General features: G+C 42.9%; 1 protein-coding gene across 1 annotated transcript in view; it reads left to right on the forward strand.

Annotated features, from left to right (window-relative positions):
* COQ5 (coenzyme Q5, methyltransferase) overlaps positions 1-17,170 on the forward strand; it is a 58,539-nt gene extending 41,369 nt beyond the window's left edge. The window contains exons 5-7 of the mRNA XM_086942853.1: positions 2,210-2,298; positions 4,866-4,977; positions 16,601-17,170. Of these exons, the coding sequence (XP_086798979.1) occupies positions 2,210-2,298; positions 4,866-4,977; positions 16,601-16,702 (303 nt within the window). The 3' untranslated portion in view covers positions 16,703-17,170. The remainder of the gene's footprint in view (positions 1-2,209; positions 2,299-4,865; positions 4,978-16,600) is intronic.
* Positions 17,171-17,738: the final 568 nt, after the last annotated feature.

Raw genomic sequence — 17,738 nt, forward strand, 5'->3', positions numbered from 1 at the left:
TTAGGGGGAGTCCGCAGAGGGCGGTGCTGCCGTATTCAATTTGTGGGATGACGAGTGCTTGTACTGCGGTTTGGAAGTCTTTGGCTGGGAGGTAGGGTTTAAGTTTCCTCAGAGTATTGATCTGGAAGTTCGCTCCCTTTGTTGCCTTGCTGATATGTTGCTGCATGTTGAGATTGGTGTCGAGTGTTATGCCTAAAGATTTTGCTGAGTCCACGATGGTGGGTTGGACATTGAGTGCGGTTAGGGGTTTAAGCCAAATTTGAGTGGTGGATATCTTCGCTGGAGGTGAGATCAGAAGGAACTCTGTTTTCAGGGTATTGAGTTTGAGGTGATTATCGGCAAGCCAGGATTGGGTGCCGATACATACATAGACAGTGCTTTGAAGTCTCCCTACTTCAGAGGTTAGAAGGGGTATAATTACTGAACCTCTGACACCACATACTTAGAACACTTCTGGACTGAGGACATTCTGCCAGGAAGAAGAGCCTTGGGCGGCCAGGAGGGCCTGCCGCTTTGACAATTGATTTGCTGTGTTGGCCTCCTGCCTGCTGCTTCTCTTCCTGGGAGTGAGTGGACTGTACTTTGCTTTCTACATCCTGCATTTTAAAGTTTCTCCAAAGGCTTGAGTTGAGCTTGCCTCCTGTTGAAAGTCTCAGGGCCATTAAAGACTTCACCATAGCACCTGGGCTCATTTGCAGAGAGCCCTAATTGCTAAGTGGTGCCAACTCCAGATCCTGGGCCATTGGAAGTGAGTTTTCCTGCTACAAGAAGAAACAGATGCTGAGCGACTTCGGAACCTGAACCTTTCTGCAAATTTGACGCGGGCTACTAGCTGCACAGATTCTGTGGTCCTTGCTCTACACAACGACCGCGATTTACACTGCAGGCTCTAACTATGCCGCAGCGCCTCCGAAGAGCCACCAGTTTGGGAGTCCCGAACACCGCACCACCGAAGTCTGTGATGCACCACTCTGACTCACATGCCGCAACTGTGGCCCAGTGATTCGACTTCAGCACGAAACCGGGACCTCGTGGCTTGACCAACGACTTCATCATCGATACTGCACAGCAGTCAGGAACGTGGGTATCACACCTGTAACAGATGCCTCACCTCTCCTGCACCTTGCATCATCCCCGTACTTTAGCGGCTAAACGTAAGGAACTGACGCATCACCTACTTTCACCACACCTCATCTGCCCTGCTCCTCGCATCATCGTTGATTTTTTACACAGCCAAGATACTGTACTGGGGTCTGTGTGGCTCCTGTATCCGGCCGGCTCCCTCTCAGTGAGGCTGAACTTGTGGATTTGTCCCAGTCAAGCGTGACCCGATAGCCCCAGTTGGAACTATAGTTTTCTAAGAACTATAACTCTATTTAATATGTAAAACTCATAACTTGATTTGGCTATGTTGGATTTTTGCCATTTTGGTCTTGTTATACTCAGTTAAACATTGCCTGTTTTTCTAAACTGGTGTGGAGTACTTTTGTGGTGTGGGTGTGTGTGTGTGTGTACACAAATACTTTACACATTGCCTCTGAGGATGAGCCTAACTGCTTTTGGCCAAGCTACCAAGGGGGTGAGCATGGGTTATTTTGAGTGTGTTGCTTACTTACTCTGACTAGAGCGAGGGTTCCTTCTTGGACAGGGTGCAAATCACTGCCAATTAGAGACCCAGTTTCTAACAAGTACGTCTTCTCATCTCAACTGTTGCATGAGTGTGAGCAATTCAATGTACATGGTGGCATAAATAATGAGTTTACTATATTTACTATATTTACACAAAACAACCAATTCTCCAATATATATTGAGAATTCATGAGCCACATCTAACTAAAACCTAAATTGATGCTTTACACCGGTTCAGCATATGGGAGGGATTACAATTTGCTGTTGTGTAGTTAGGCTGGTTTCATTGGTATTCATTCAAGATCTAGTGTGTGGTTCCCTCAGACCAGAGTCCAGCATAATGTATTTCACCATTCCGTAACTGTGCACGACTGTAACACTCAACTAAGTAATGTTTTTAACGTTATTATTGAATTCCCTGATGATGCATCCATTCATTCATGGTGTTGTCACTGCAAAGTTAAAGCATAAGACATCACAGTTGATCTGTACCAAAGACCAGCAAATGAGAGCATTGTGATAACCATATGATTGCACCCGGGCAACATAAGCCAGAAGTCTCTCTCTTTCCCTCCCTCAGGCACTTCAAGAGGCATATCGTGTGCTAAAACCCGGAGGGCAATTTCTGTGTATGGAGTTCAGCAGTGTGACTAACCCTCTTACATCCAGGTTTGTAGGGCTTGATTGTGTTTTTCCCTAAAATTTTAAAATGGATGTGTATTTGTTTCTTGTAAATGCTGGTAGAAGTTTGTAAACCATTACAGTAACAGGAAGAAGAATGTTGGAAGAAATGTTTGCCTTTTCATTTCAGTGCTGGGGCGCCCTGTGAAAAGATCAACCTGTTATACTGAAAACTGAAAGGGCGATGTGTATGGTATTTGTCTTCTGTAAGCTTTGTCCTTTGTGTGCTGTTGTGTTACTCGTGTTGTTAACTATGGTATCATGCCTGATCTCACAGAGAATGTTAGCTGGGTTCTGGAAAGCTGAGGGGGTGAGTACTGAAGGCAAAATAGTGGATGAGTCCAGAGCTTTACACACCGACAGTGGGTAAAGTGGAGAAGTGTGGCTCAGGGGTTAGAGGCGGCAGACCCGGAAGCTGAGATCGGCCCTGGGCCAGGGCTCAATTCCCCGCCTCGGCGGGTCTTGGGCAAAAAATTCCACGGACTCGATAATTCTCACTCCGGTGCCTTCTCGACTCATGGGTTCACACTCTGCGACTCTGGGCAATAGCTTGCTTAATCTCCACAATGGCCCCTCGCGGCGGGATGCCTGGCTTTCACCTTGTGGATACCCTGCCGGGGTTATCTCACAGGGGAATACCAGGACGGGTTCCCTAAGCAAGCGCTTAGATACCGACCTCGGTCAGTGATTTGCGCTATATAAATACATGTACATTTACATTTACATTTACATTGCCAGCTGTTTAGAAGAATAAAGCTTTGACACTCTTTCCAGATTGGTGGTGGTTTTCTTGAAGGTGTTATTTGCATGCCCTACAGGGACTCGCAATAAATTATCAATTCAATTCAAAATCTTTATTTCGATACAGGGTATCATAAAAGATGCAATAAAAAAACTTTTCATACATTAAGACGCAGGAATAAAAAAGTATTAACATTTCATCATTATTACCATTATTACGACCTCCAAGGATATACAACCACTAGATTTCATCGACATGGATTAGGGCATCAATCATTACTAAAACCATATAAATAATTTAAAAGGCATGTCAATATAAAATAAAAATTGGGTTCCCATTGAACTAATATACATCATGGTCCACATAATACACGTTGAGCAGTACATTTTGTCTCTTCTTAACCTTGCTGTGTTGGATTTTACACCGTTTATACCCCTGACAGTTATAAACAACACATCAATTCTCTGTACAATCCTAAAGCTTCCCACCAGCCTTAAATTAAATATCTGGAAGAGAAGTTGCTGTCTGTGTTCTGTAAAGGAATTCACGCTCTAGGGTTGGATTCAGGCTCATTAGAGAAAAGAAAGGTGTTGACAACAATACACTTGTATGGGAAAGATGGGAGGGCTAAAGACTTCTTAAAAGTCTGAAGTACAAAAATAGTAGTACTCCTGGTGTGGTCGACCTGTGTGAAGGTGATGTAGGGACAGGTGTAAGTTGTTTATTTATTAGAAGTTTTATACATAGTGAACACGATCTAATGAGTGACCGAGTACTTTACTATGAATCTTTTAGAAAAAACAGTAGAGGCTATCCAATAATCTGTCATATATACTGCAGCAGGTGGCATACAGTGATTAACAGGCAGCAGCATCAAATATTTTCTGCAGCAAAAAGCAGAAGAAACTGGGCTGTTGGTTTGCAGGCACAGCTCAAGCTTTGTGTATATTGGTTGGTACAGAGCAGGGTAGACCAGGTCAAAGTGGTGGGGAAATTGAAGCAGAAATTCTAAAGATCAGAGCGTATCCCATAAGTTCACAACAGTGGCCTGTTGTTCTTGAAGAGTGGAGAATTTGGAGGTCATCAGAATCGGAGTAGAAAGTTGGCAAGGCTGAAGATACAGGTTGAAGAACGGAAACCTGCAGAATGAGGTAGTCAGTTTGGATATGTACGAGAGGAGGAAAACCCCTAGGGTCCTGGTCGGGAGTATTTCTCATGGATAGCATAAGAAGGGGTGAGGCTGGGGAGGTTCATTCAGGACCTGGTCTTCCATACTCTGGGTCCTAGGACGGGGTTAGGGTAGCAGAGTGTGGGAGGCGTAAGAGAGGATGATGTGTAAGGAGTTTGCTGACCTCTGCCTTGGGGATGAGTAGGGAGAAGGGGAGGGAGGTGGTTGTGAGGGGCGATTTTGTGGATGAATCCAACAAATTTCCCCCGGCACAATGTGAAGCAGAATTGCTGTCATCCAAGTAATCCCTCACAGTCCTTAGTCCTGCTACCCCTCTCCCTTCTTCCAAGCTGAGCCCTTTCACTCTAAGTTAATTGATGACATTGCTAGTAAATACCTTTCTGCTGCCCCAAACTTTCGGTGCGCCAGCTTTTTTTTCTCAAACCCTGTAGACTTGGAGAATACTGTACAATCTTCATTTTGTTTGCTAATGTCTTACTCCCTATGTTATGTAACTTTTGTACTTCTCCGCAAAGTTGGAACGAGAGATGGAAGTTAGTCTGATAATTGGGAGGATCAGTTCTGCACCGGCTACTCAAGGTTCTCCTAATAATCAGTTTTTTCCTTTGTCATTGCTGTTCCCAGGCTTTATGATTTGTACAGTTTTCAAGTGATACCGGTTATTGGCGAGGTGATCGCTGGGGACTGGAAGTCGTACCAGTACCTCGTGGAAAGCATCCGACGCTTCCCGGCCCAGGTATATTGTCTTGCTTTGATTGGGGAACTGGTGCCAAGGGGAATGCTGTAGACCCAAATTGTTTATTGTATCTTCTGCATTTAGTCCTACAACAATGTAGGATTCTGTGATTTAGACTGCAAGTACAGAAACAAATGTCGACATTTGTGAGACAATCTTTTTATTCCCTGGCGTGTTTTTTCTTTCACTAGGGTTTTAGCAAACTTGCAAGTGTCCATGCATCATTAGTGCCTTTTCTCTACCAGGAAAAAACATGCTAATAACAATAATACCGTTTTCACAATTTGGTTTTTGATAGGATCAGTGCTTCAATTGTAAATATGTAAGTGCTAGGGCCCTTGCCAGGGGGCCATTTATTGCACCTGTGTTTTGGAGGTGAAATGTTTGTCCTCCTGATGTCAGAACAGAGAATGTGAATTCTACATATCTGGGCATTTTATGCCACTAAAATAGCTGTAAGCATTTGTTTAGTTTTTTTACCCATTGATTATGATTTTTGCAGCGCATTGTAATAACAATGATGCTTCTTGCTTTCATTTTTCTGCATGTATTTGCATATTATACATGAGAATTACGGATATCCACATATTGTTAATTTTTGAAATATTGTACAATATTTATATTGGAACCACTGTCAGTAATGCTGTTGAGCTTACAGTTCACTGTATTTCCTTAGATCGCATACTCAATCAGTAAAGGCTTTGCATTAATGAACTTTATATAGTTTACCATTTTGAACATCTTTTACATATGGATGCCTGCTTTGCCTTCTCTGCAGGCACTTTTTTCCCCACAACCATCCTGTGGCATTGTAAGCTGACAGTTAAAGGGCTTTTGCTGCAAAGGGTTGTGCCTACTTTTCCTAGGAACAAATTACCAAAAAATGTGTCCTTGACCCCAAAATATTATGTCATAGACCTCGTACAGTAGTAATTCCACACCTCTGTTTGATGGATGCTGGAAGAAGTCTGTGCCCGCATAGAAGATGCATCCCGTCCTCCAACATCTGCCACTGTGATCATGCATTTTAAACCACATGGAGGCGTTTTCAAGTTGATATGAAGATCTCTGATGCTATTCAGTAAGGAAGACTAAGATGTTATCAGGAAGGTTGCATTGGCACCTAGAATTTTTTTTAAAAAATAATTTATAGAGCGCGCAAATACCCAAGGGTGCCTCGGCGCTATGGACTGTAAAGTATAGCGGGAAGGCTTTTATTGCTCGAGTAGCCAAGTTTTCACTTGTTTCCTAAAAGATAATAGTGTTAGGCTGGTCTTAATTTGAAGAGGAGCAGGTTCCAAAGTTTACTACAAATCTTCTGTCGCCCCAGTTAACTTTGTTTGTTCTGGGAACGATAAGAAGGTTGGCGGCCACGGAGCGTAAGGCTCTGCTGGGCGCATATGCTCAAAGCTTTTTTCAGATATTCAGGCCCTGTACCATGAACTGCTTTATAAGCAATGCATAGCGCCTTAAATTTAGTTCTGCTTTTTAAGGACAGCCAATGGAGTTGGCGCCTAACATTGGAAATTGGCTTAAACTTTATAGTGCCTGACAATATCCTAGCGGCTGCGTTCTGTATCCGTTGCAGCCTGTTCAGCACATTTTCTTGTGCATTAAATAACAGGCCGTTACAGTAATCAACTCTTGACATAACTAGAGCACTGATGAGAGTTTTTCCAGCACTCATCGGGAGATAGGGTAGCAATTTTGTTATCTTAGAACTTAAAAGGACGAAGAAGCCACCGCATTGACATGCTGTTTAAAAGTGAGGCTCTCGTTAAACATGACGCCTACGTTTCGTGCCTTCTTAACAGGAGTAGGGAGTAATCCCAATTCCTCTGGCCACCATGTCGGAGAACATCCTGGAGTTAGGTTGCCAAAAACCATTACCTCGGTCTTGTCCGAATTTAATTTAAACTAAGATGATAGGGCGTGGCGCACAGCGTAAGTTATCAACAGTGGGTAGAAAAAGTAAGCAAGGTGTCGGTTTTAAGGTGCTCCTACAGGTGACGTAACTGTTCACTGGTACGTCCTAAATGATTGAGGGGTTGAGTGCGCTACTGGGGTGTAGGCGCATCCCTGTGGTGGGCACACTTGTATGGAACTGTGTGTAACAAAACAACACAGTGATTTCCAAGCGGTTAATTCAAATAAAGTTCCATTGGTTGAAGGTTTCAAAAGTTTTAATTAAAGTCTTTCATTTGATGTGTTTCATATTAAATTCATATGAATTAGCAGACCATCAATTTAATCCATCAGAAACTGTGAGTGGCTCCGATGCATTTCGGACAAAAGTGTCCTTTCTCAAGGAGCACTGAAACAAAGAGGATATATAGAACCAAATCAATGCACATAGTGTAAAAATGAATAAGATACATCAATGTTTAGATGAGTGACTCAATGTGTGCACCACATGCATCCAGTAGCGGGATAACGAAAGAACGTGAAAGGAGTGATGTCTCACCATAAGGATAGGTGTGTTGTCTCACCAAGGTACAAGTGTGGGAGAGCATAGGTAAAGAAAATGACCGAAATGGTTTAAACAAGGGTTAGATGCGTAAGTGCTACGCGTGAGAACGTGGTGTGAACCAGGATTAAGAGCGTCAGAGTTAAACGTGAGGAAATGTGAGGCGTGACGGGATAAAACGGGGCGAATGGTTTAGAGAGCGTGGCGGTTAAATAGTGAAAGCAGCGGCTCAAAAGAGCATAAAACAGGGCTTACTTGACAGCTTGCAGTATGCTCAGTGATCCTAGAAGAAAGATAGGATCACCGTTTTTAATAAGATGGCGAGTAAAAAGCGGAGCTGAAGGTTGTGAGGACAGCGGAAGAACGGGAAACACTTACTAGGTCTGCCTGTGTAGCGGAGCCGTGTAATGGGTTCCGGGAAGGTGGAACTCCGCGTAGCGAATGCGGAGTTTTGGTGGGTGGTGGAAGGGTGAAAGAAACTAAAGAGGGACTAATGAGAAAAAGTACAAGTGAACCACAACGTTAGGTGAGGGAAGTGGCCATATTGGAAGGGAGGATGAGAACCCAAAGGTACCAAAGGAAGGTTATGTTAAACAGAACAACAAATGAATGCAAACGGCAAAACAATGTCATAATGCATCAATGAATGCCCAACGGCGGCATTACAAGTAACAGCTCAATTCAGTCCGGTCGTTAAGACCAAAAGGTTTCTGTGATTGCAGCCTGTACATCCAGGCAGTTTCTCTTTGCAACAACGCCTTGTTATTGTCTCTGCCTTTGGTTTTGGGGACAATCTCGAGGACCATATATTTAAGTTGAGCCACGTTGTGGTTGGCTTCATTGAAGTGGATGGCAATATTAGACTTGATGTTTTTGGTCCTTATGTTAGACTTGTGTTCGTTCAACCTTGTCTTTATCTTCCTGCTTGTTTTGCCCACGTAGGTTTTACCACATGGGCACTTTAGGAGGTAGATCAGATTCGAAGAGTCGCATGTGGCGTCTACATTCAGTTTAATGTTAAATCCTCTCATGGGATGACAGACAGTATTGCCCTTCATTACATTATTGCAGTTGCTGCAATGGTGACATGGTCGTGTGCCAGTGTGGGTAGTTGGGGTGGCCTCAATTGTTTGCTTGGATAAAATTTCTTTGAAGTTCATAGGCCTGGTGTAGGCAAAGATCGGGGGTTCTTGGAAGAGGTCACCGAAATCCGGTTCCGATGAGAGGATGCGCCAGTGTTTCGTTATGATCTGTTTGTACTTGTTACTTGAAGTAGAGTATCTCGAAACTAATACCATTCTCTGGCTGTCAGTTTTTGGCTTACTCATCAGAGCTTCTGTCCGAGACGTTGCGGATGTGCGATCTGTAGCTTCCTTAAGGATGGTCTCTGGGTAACCTCTGCAACGAAATCTGGATGCAATGCCTGCAATTTGATTCATCCTGATGTTTGGATCGGAAACAATACGGGTAACTCTCAGCATCTGACTGTAAGGCGAGTGTCTTTTTAAAGAGTTGCGGTGAAAACTGCTATAGAGTAAGGCGTTGTTGCGGTCTGTGGTTTTTCGGAAAAGATCTGTCTGTATACCTTGTGGGGTTATTTGAATGAGAACGTCCAGAAAAGCAATCTCTTGCTGATTGATGTTCCAAGTAAAGTCAATACGATCATCTTTGGTGTTGAGATCCGTTAAAGCAAGTTCTAAGCTCTCTTGAGAGCCTTTCCAAACGAAGAGTAGGTCGACGATGTAGCGTGCGTAAAGCTTAAGGTTATCCATCCAGGTTTTGTTCATGTAAATGTGGTTGAGTTCAAAATTGCCCATGTATAGATTCGCGTAGGTGGGAGCCGCACAATTGCCCATAGCCATTCCGGACATTTGTAAGTACCAGGTTTCGTCATGTTTGAAGTAGCTATGGTACACCGTATATACCATCAGTTCAAGAATAAATGGTTTCAAGGTGTCACTGATTTCAGATGAAAGCAAGGCCTGTTCCACCGCATTGATCCCTCCTTCATGAGGGATAGAGGTATACAAACTTCTCACATCGGCTGTACAAAGGATTAGTTTCTCGTTTTCAAGAAATTCCATTGCAGATAGTTTGTTCAACAGTTGTGTGGTATCTTTGATATAGCCGGGTAAGTTTTGGACCATGGGTTGTAGGTAACGGTCTATGAATTTGCCTGTGGGTTCGTGAATCGAACCTCTGGTCGAGACGATTGGGCGAAACGGTGGATCCATCAAATTTTTATGTATCTTGGGTAGCATGGTTATAGATGGGCTCCGGGGGTGTTCTGTGACCAGGTATCTCTTAGTTCTATCTTCAATGACTCCATCGCAATGTCTACCTGCCTCTTGAAGGTAATCCCACAAATGAGTATAAAATGGAACTATTGTCTTTTGTTAATAAAGCCACAACTGATGGAGTCATTGAAGATAGAACTAAGAGATACCTGGTCACAGAACACCCCCGGTGCCCATCTATAACCATGCTACCGAAGATACATAAAAATTTGATGGATCCACCGTTTCGCCCAATCGTCTCGACCAGAGGTTCGATTCACGAACCCACAGGCAAATTCATAGACCGTTACCTACAACCCATGGTCCAAAACTTACCCAGCTATATCAAAGATACCACACAACTGTTGAACAAACTATCTGCAATGGAATTTCTTGAAAACGAGAAACTAATCCTTTGTACAGCCGATGTGAGAAGTTTGTATACCTCTATCCCTCATGAAGGAGGGATCAATGCGGTGGAACAGGCCTTGCTTTCATCTGAAATCAGTGACACCTTGAAACCATTTATTCTTGAACTGATGGTATATACTCTGTACCATAGCTACTTCAAACATGACGAAACCTGGTACTTACAAATGTCCGGAATGGCTATGGGCAATTGTGCGTCTCCCACCTACGCGAATCTATACATGGGCAATTTTGAACTCAACCACATTTACATGAACAAAACCTGGATGGATAACCTTAAGCTTTACTCACGCTACATCGTCGACCTACTCTTCGTTTGGAAAGGCTCTCAAGAGAGCTTAGAACTTGCTTTAACGGATCTCAACACCAAAGATGATCGTATCGACTTTACTTGGAACATCAATCAGCAAGAGATTGCTTTTCTGGACCTTCTCATTCAAATAACCCCACAAGGTATACAGACAGATCTTTTCCGAAAAATCACAGACCGCAACAACGCCTTACTCTATAGCAGTTTTCACCGCAACTCTTTAAAAAGACACTTGCCTTACAGTCAGATGCTGAGAGTTACCCGTATTGTTTCCGATCCAAACATCAGGATGAATCAAATTGCAGGCATTGCATCCAGATTTCGTTGCAGAGGTTACCCAGAGACCATCCTTAAGGAAGCTACGGATCGCACATCCGCAACCTCTCGGACAGAAGCTCTGATGAGTAAGCCAAAAACTGACAGCCAGAGAATGGTATTAGTTTCGAGATACTCTACTTCAAGTAACAAGTACAAACAGATCATAATGAAACACTGGCGCATCCTCTCATCGGAACCGGATTTCGGTGACCTCTTCCAAGATCCCCCGATCTTTGCCTACACCAGGCCTATGAACTTCAAAGAAATTTTATCCAAGCAAACAATTGAGGGTACCCCAACTACCCACACTGGCACACGACCATGTCACCATTGCAGCAACTGCAATAATGTAATGAAGGGCAATACTGTCTGTCATCCCATGAGAGGATTTAACATTAAACTGAATGTAGACGCCACATGCGACTCTTCGAATCTGATCTACCTCCTAAAGTGCCCATGTGGTAAAACCTACGTGGGCAAAACAAGCAGGAAGATAAAGACAAGGTTGAACGAACACAAGTCTAACATAAGGACCAAAAACATCAAGTCTAATATTGCCATCCACTTCAATGAAGCCAACCACAACGTGGCTCAACTTAAATATATGGTCCTCGAGATTGTCCCCAAAACCGAAGGCAGAGACAATAACAAGGCGTTGTTGCAAAGAGAAACTGCCTGGATGTACAGGCTGCAATCACAGAAACCTTTTGGTCTTAACGACCGGACTGAATTGAGCTGTTACTTGTAATGCCGCCCTTGGGCATTCATTGATGCATTATGACATTGTTTTGCCGTTTGCATTCATTTGTTGTTCTGTTTAACATAACCTTCCTTTGGTACCTTTGGGTTCTCATCCTCCCTTCCAATATGGCCACTTCCCTCACCTAACGTTGTGGTTCACTTGTACTTTTTCTCATTAGTCCCTCTTTAGTTTCTTTCACCCTTCCACCACCCACCAAAACTCCGCATTCGCTACGCGGAGTTCCACCTTCCCGGAACCCATTACACGGCTCCGCTACACAGGCAGACCTAGTAAGTGTTTCCCGTTCTTCCGCTGTCCTTACAACCTTCAGCTCCGCTTTTCACTCGCCATCTTATTAAAAACGGTGATCCTATCTTTCTTCTAGGATCACTGAGCATACCGCAAGCTGTCAAGTAAGCCCTGTTTTATGCTCTTTTGAGCCGCTGCTTTCACTATTTAACCGCCACGCTCTCTAAACCATTCGCCCCGTTTTATCCCGTCACGCCTCACATTTCCTCACGTTTAACTCTGACGCTCTTAATCCTGGTTCACACCACGTTCTCACGCGTAGCACTTACGCATCTAACCCTTGTTTAAACCATTTCGGTCATTTTCTTTACCTATGCTCTCCCACACTTGTACCTTGGTGAGACAACACACCTATCCTTATGGTGAGACATCACTCCTTTCACGTTCTTTCGTTATCCCGCTACTGGATGCATGTGGTGCACACTTTGAGTCACTCATGTAAACATTGATGTATCTTATTCATTTTTACACTATGTGCATTGATTTGGTTCTATATATCCTCTTTGTTTCAGTGCTCCTTGAGAAAGGACACTTTTGTCCGAAATGCATCGGAGCCACTCACAGTTTCTGATGGATTAAATTGATGGTCTGCTAATTCATATGAATTTAATATGAAACACATCAAATGAAAGACTTTAATTAAAACTTTTGAAACCTTCAACCATTGGAACTTTATTTGAATTAACCGCTTGGAAATCACTGTGTTGTTTTGTTACACACAGTTCCATACAAGTGTGCCCACCACAGGGATGCACCTACACCCCAGTAGCGCACTCAACCCCTCGAATTTAATTTAAGGCAAATGTTTGCCATCCATGAGCTGATGGCCAGCATGCCATCATAAAAGGCTGCCGTTACTGCCTCCCCATCTTTATGCACCGCTAGCACAAGTTGTGTGTCGTCGGCATAGGACGTGAGGCCCATTCCAAAAGTCTTGATTACTCGTGCTAAGTCCGTCACGTATATATTAAACCGGGTCGGGCTCAGCGACGATCCCTGCGGGACACCACGGGGAAGAGCAAAGACTGATGGGTTATAGTCACCCATGATGACTGACTGAGTCCGTTCGGAGAGAAAAGAAGACAGAAGGGCCTTGGCCTTTCGTCCAACACCCAAAGTTGAGACCCGGTTGATCAAAGTGACATGATCAACCGTGTCAAAAGCTGCTGATAAATCCAGAAGCACCAGGACTGCGGCACCTTCTCTGTCTAGCACCATTCTGATTTCATCTGATGCTTTGATAAGAGCGGTCTCCATGCCATCTCCTTTCCTAAAGCCCAATTGGGTGTCATCTAACAGTTTGTTCCCTTCTATAAACTGCGTTAACTGGGTATTCATAACTTTTTCAAAGAGCTTCGCTGGAAAAGGTAAACGTGCGATTGGTCTGTAGTTTCTCCTGGGTCAAGATTACTTTTCTTTCGCAATAGTGGAATAATGGCCTTTTTCCATATTGACGGTAGGTGCCTGAGCAGAACATGGCATTGCAGATGCCCATTAAATTAGTGCCTATCAGGTCCAAAATCGTTTTTAAGACTGAGGGGGGGCATGGGTCAGAAGGGCATCCTGATTTGACTGTCTTAATCAAATCATTGACCAGTTCCACCGACACTGGTCTGAATTCCATGAAACTGGGGGACTCTCCAACCATGTTATTGTCATCTAACTGGTTCAAGTCCTCTATAGATGTGTTAAAATTTAATTAGATATGGCCCACCTTGTCTTGGAAAAAACTGGCTAATGAATCACAAAGTGATTGGGAGGCTTCTTTGATAGTAATGACCACTGGCTCTGACAATGTGGAAACTACTTGAAACAGTTGTTTAGTGGAGTTTTGTACTGTTTCTATTGTTCTGGTATAGTAGTTATTTTTTCTACAATTATAAGACGTTTATACTTTAACAGGGCTGCTTTATAGCATGTTTTCTCCAAGTCGTTGTATTCTTGACGCCAGCGTCTTTCCTGATTCCTGCAGTTTTGCTTCTCTAATCTAAGCTCCTCGGTAAACCATGGCGCTGAAGGAGGAGTCCTGTTTTTGGAGACTGTCTTATAGGGTACCAATTTGCTAAATGCATTTTGGAGCCATTCCGTATAATTAGTTGAGGCTAATTCCGGGTCTAACGTAACCTCTGGTTGAGAATCTACTAAATTGTGTCTAAGATGGATTTGATTAATGCTACTCCAGGCTCTGAATTGTTCAGAGGGAATGGGATTGGTCTGCATAGAGACAGGCTGTAATATCCTGATGTCAAATAGTAGGGCACAATGGTCCGACCATGTCAGAGGGAGAACCATTCTTATTGAAATGTGATCACTATTTGTGAACAGACCATCCAATGTGTGCCCCTAGGTGAGTGGGAGTTTTCACTTTTTCAGAAAATCCTAAGGCCTCTAAATTGGAGATGAGAGCTGCTGAGTCTCTGTCTAGGAGAGCTTCCAAATGGAAGTTGAAATCCCCCAAAATTGTGAAGTTGGATTTGGTTGCAACCGAATCCAATAAATTACTTATTACTGATGGGAAGTTTCTCCTGGGGCATGGTGGACGATATGATAGGATTCCTTTGAAAGACTGATGTTTAGAGAGTAATATATTAAAACTAAGTGCCTCACAGGCCTCAGTAGTGACCACCTCTGTCCTGGCTGAAAACTCATCTCGATGGATGATTGCCAATCCCCCTCCTTTCTTCAAAGTTGTATCACATCTATGCATAGAATAACCATCAGGAGTGGCAATACAGAAATCTGGGCCAGCAGAGGAATCAGCCCATGTTTCCGTAATGAATAGTAAATCAAGATCATAATTATCCAACACATCTGCAATCTCATATTTATGTTTAGGGAGAGATCGTGCATTGATCAGAGCAGTCTCTACTAAAAGAGATCTCCAGATTAAAATAAGGGCAGACCCACTTGTCATTCCTAACATTACTTTGAATGATCCTTAGTTGCTTGCTCGAGTATGAGCTAGCCTTCCTTTGTTCATCTACTTACTTTGATTGTCCTAGAACCGGGGTCCTGACCCTAGGCCGGTCCAGGCGCGGACGGGCGCAGATGGGCTTGCGTTTGGCATGTCCGCTGCGCGACTGCGCCATATTGGCAATAAATAGAATAAGAAGCCTGTCCAAAGGAGAGGCCAACCACTAGCGCCTACCTCTATACTGCCAGAAGGGAGGATGTCAAGGGAAATCCTCCGCTCCTTTCCTCCACTCAAACAGCTACAAGGTAGCTGTGTTCGACCGGGAGAGAGAGCTGGAGCACGAATGCAAGTGAGTGGCAATATCAGAATACAATTTTAAAACGGTAAAACCAGCATTTCAATCAGTTAAAAAAACGAGGTCGAAAATAGCAGCAATATTGGGTTTAATTCAAAATAGCAGCGATATTGGGATTCAGGACCTAACACAGGAAATTAGTTATAAGTAGCACAAGGCCAGCAGCTCTAACCTTGTAATGCCCACAAAAATAGGATGCTAGAATAGTTCTTTAGAAGTGACTAAATGTAAGCACAACTGTGATTATTTCATGATTATCATAATAATTTACTCTCAAGTTAGATGCTCCACGGGTTATATTATTTGATAATAGTCATGTACAGGACACAAAGAATGGTTTAATAGAGTATATTTTGTCTGTTCGGAAAAATAATCATTATCTAAAAGAATTGCAAAATATGCATGTTTATTCCTGCAACATTGATATTCTTTTGGAACTGATATTCTTGGATTTTGTACATAGAAATGTAAGGAAGCAAAGAGATTGATTAATAAAATGTTGAACAATGAATAAAGATAGGACTACGAAATTAGGCACAGTAGAAGTGAACCATGAAGGAAAAGGATCTCTTAAGAGCCACCACTTGCCAGTCAAATTGCACGAGTATGATAGTTATGTAAAATGCTAGCAATGTATTGTCAACCTCTGTTTATGTTGTGATGTGAATGTTAAGTGTGTTAGGATTTCAGACTGTAGAAAGTACATATGCTTTTGAATGGTGCCATCTAGGAAAACCCGGTGTTTGAAGTGCTGAGGGGTCTAGTGGTTAGAATGAGGCACTGTATAAAGAGTTAATAAACTTTTGGGTATTAATCAGCAATTGTGTTCTGGCTTTCAGTTTTCCTAAAGCCAATACTGAGTGTGTGTGCTCTGTCTATGACAAAGGCAGAGCTTGCCATCCCTCTTCTGACTCTCATGGCTTTTACAGTCCATAGGAAAAAATGCTTCTCCTGGAGCAATGAGTTGAGGTTTTTCGGTGGCATCCACTACAGCAGTTTTAAGTGAGAACAAGAGATTGTGTAGATGCTGCCATTGTCATAGGGTTTATTGACACAAAGTTAAAGTCTGTCCTGTTGTAACCTGTGTGTCATGAGGCCCGGCAATAGCTCTAGTTTTTTTGAGACACATATCTAAAATGGGAATTTTCATATAGAATAATTGCCTGTTTGGTGAGTTCAGCCACTGCTCCCATCTCCTGCTGTAACATGAGTGGCTCATGGATAACTGCCTCAAACCTTTACAACATAAGTCCTATTCCTCTAGAAACATGGGCAGGAGCCATTGGGTGCGGCCCTCTGAATCAAACTCAACGAGGTCTCAGCCTCCAAGAAGGGAGACAAAGCATATTGGAGAGTAAACTTCATAAACTCTAAAAGGGCTAAGGCACAAATTCTGTCTGAGATGACAGCTCAGTAACCAAATGCTAACCCTTTCCTGTCTTTTAGGTACAAGTGGCCTAGTATTTATCTCTTCAATTCATCTCTAACATTTTTTTGTTTCAGGAGGAGTTTAAGGAAATGATTGAAGATGCTGGATTCCTTAAAGTCACTTACTGCAATCTTACCTCCGGAGTGGTTGCCATTCACTCTGGCTTCAAACTTTAATTGGAACATTATGGCACAATTCTGCCCGTCTCTTTCCCAAGGATGTGTGTGAAAATCAGGAAGCTCTTAAAGTGCAGAGGTGCTCTTGCAGTGCATTCGACCTACTGAAGACAAACTGCCCAAGTTAAGTTCTATGACTGTGGTAAAGATTTCAGTTCTATATCTTGAAGAACTAGATTATTGAACTTTCAGCATCAGTGGAATTCTGAATGCAGAGCCAAGTGAAAAAGCACAAGTTGCCTTTCTAGTTCTGTAGACTTTTCTATAGTCGCCTTACTCTTCAGGTTTCACATTATGAGCTGGAACCTAATGGGACAAGAATCTTGGAAATAAAAGTGTCATCTAATTTAATGTCTGCAGTACATATATACAAAGGTTTGGCATAGCCATTGGAAGAGACATTGAAACTGAAAGGTCTATCCTGATGCCGGCCTACCCCGGGGTGCTTAAATAAAAGGTTACTGTGTCCATTATTGCAGTTCTAGGTTACAGACATTTTGCTATATGCTTAGAAGCAGAGTCCATAGCGTAAGGTGCCCTCATTGCTTTTATCTCCATGATCATGTGATACTTTAAACGCTACTCATGTGCTTTGGGACAGTAGCTTTGCACTGGTGTCTGGGAGAGGATGTTTGATCATGCTGTTCAGAGAGTTTGCCTTTTTTTAGGAGTACCATTTTGTGGAATGGTTAAACAGTTGAGCAACTTGACGTCAATTGAATTAGTTACTCGCATTGAATAGTTCCTGCAGCAGAACTTCATAACACTTTGGAGTATGAAATCACTCAGATCTCTAGAGCAAGACATATCAAGGTGAGTACTAGGCAGAGGTGCACTGCTACTCCTCTCTGATCCACTGAAGCGCTGGGATGCCCAAGGGTAACCACGCGCTATATAAGACTCAAATAAATAAAAATAAATAAATACACTCATGCACTACTTCATAGTAACTACTGTGTATGGGTTGCTGACTAGAAAAATACCAGGTGTATTCTGCCAAAAAAGGTACAGTATTGCCAAAGAGATCATTTTTGTA

The sequence above is a fragment of the Lissotriton vulgaris genome, chromosome 11 (genome assembly GCF_964263255.1).
Source record: "Lissotriton vulgaris chromosome 11, aLisVul1.2, whole genome shotgun sequence".
Classification (NCBI taxonomy): Eukaryota; Metazoa; Chordata; class Amphibia; order Caudata; family Salamandridae; genus Lissotriton; species Lissotriton vulgaris.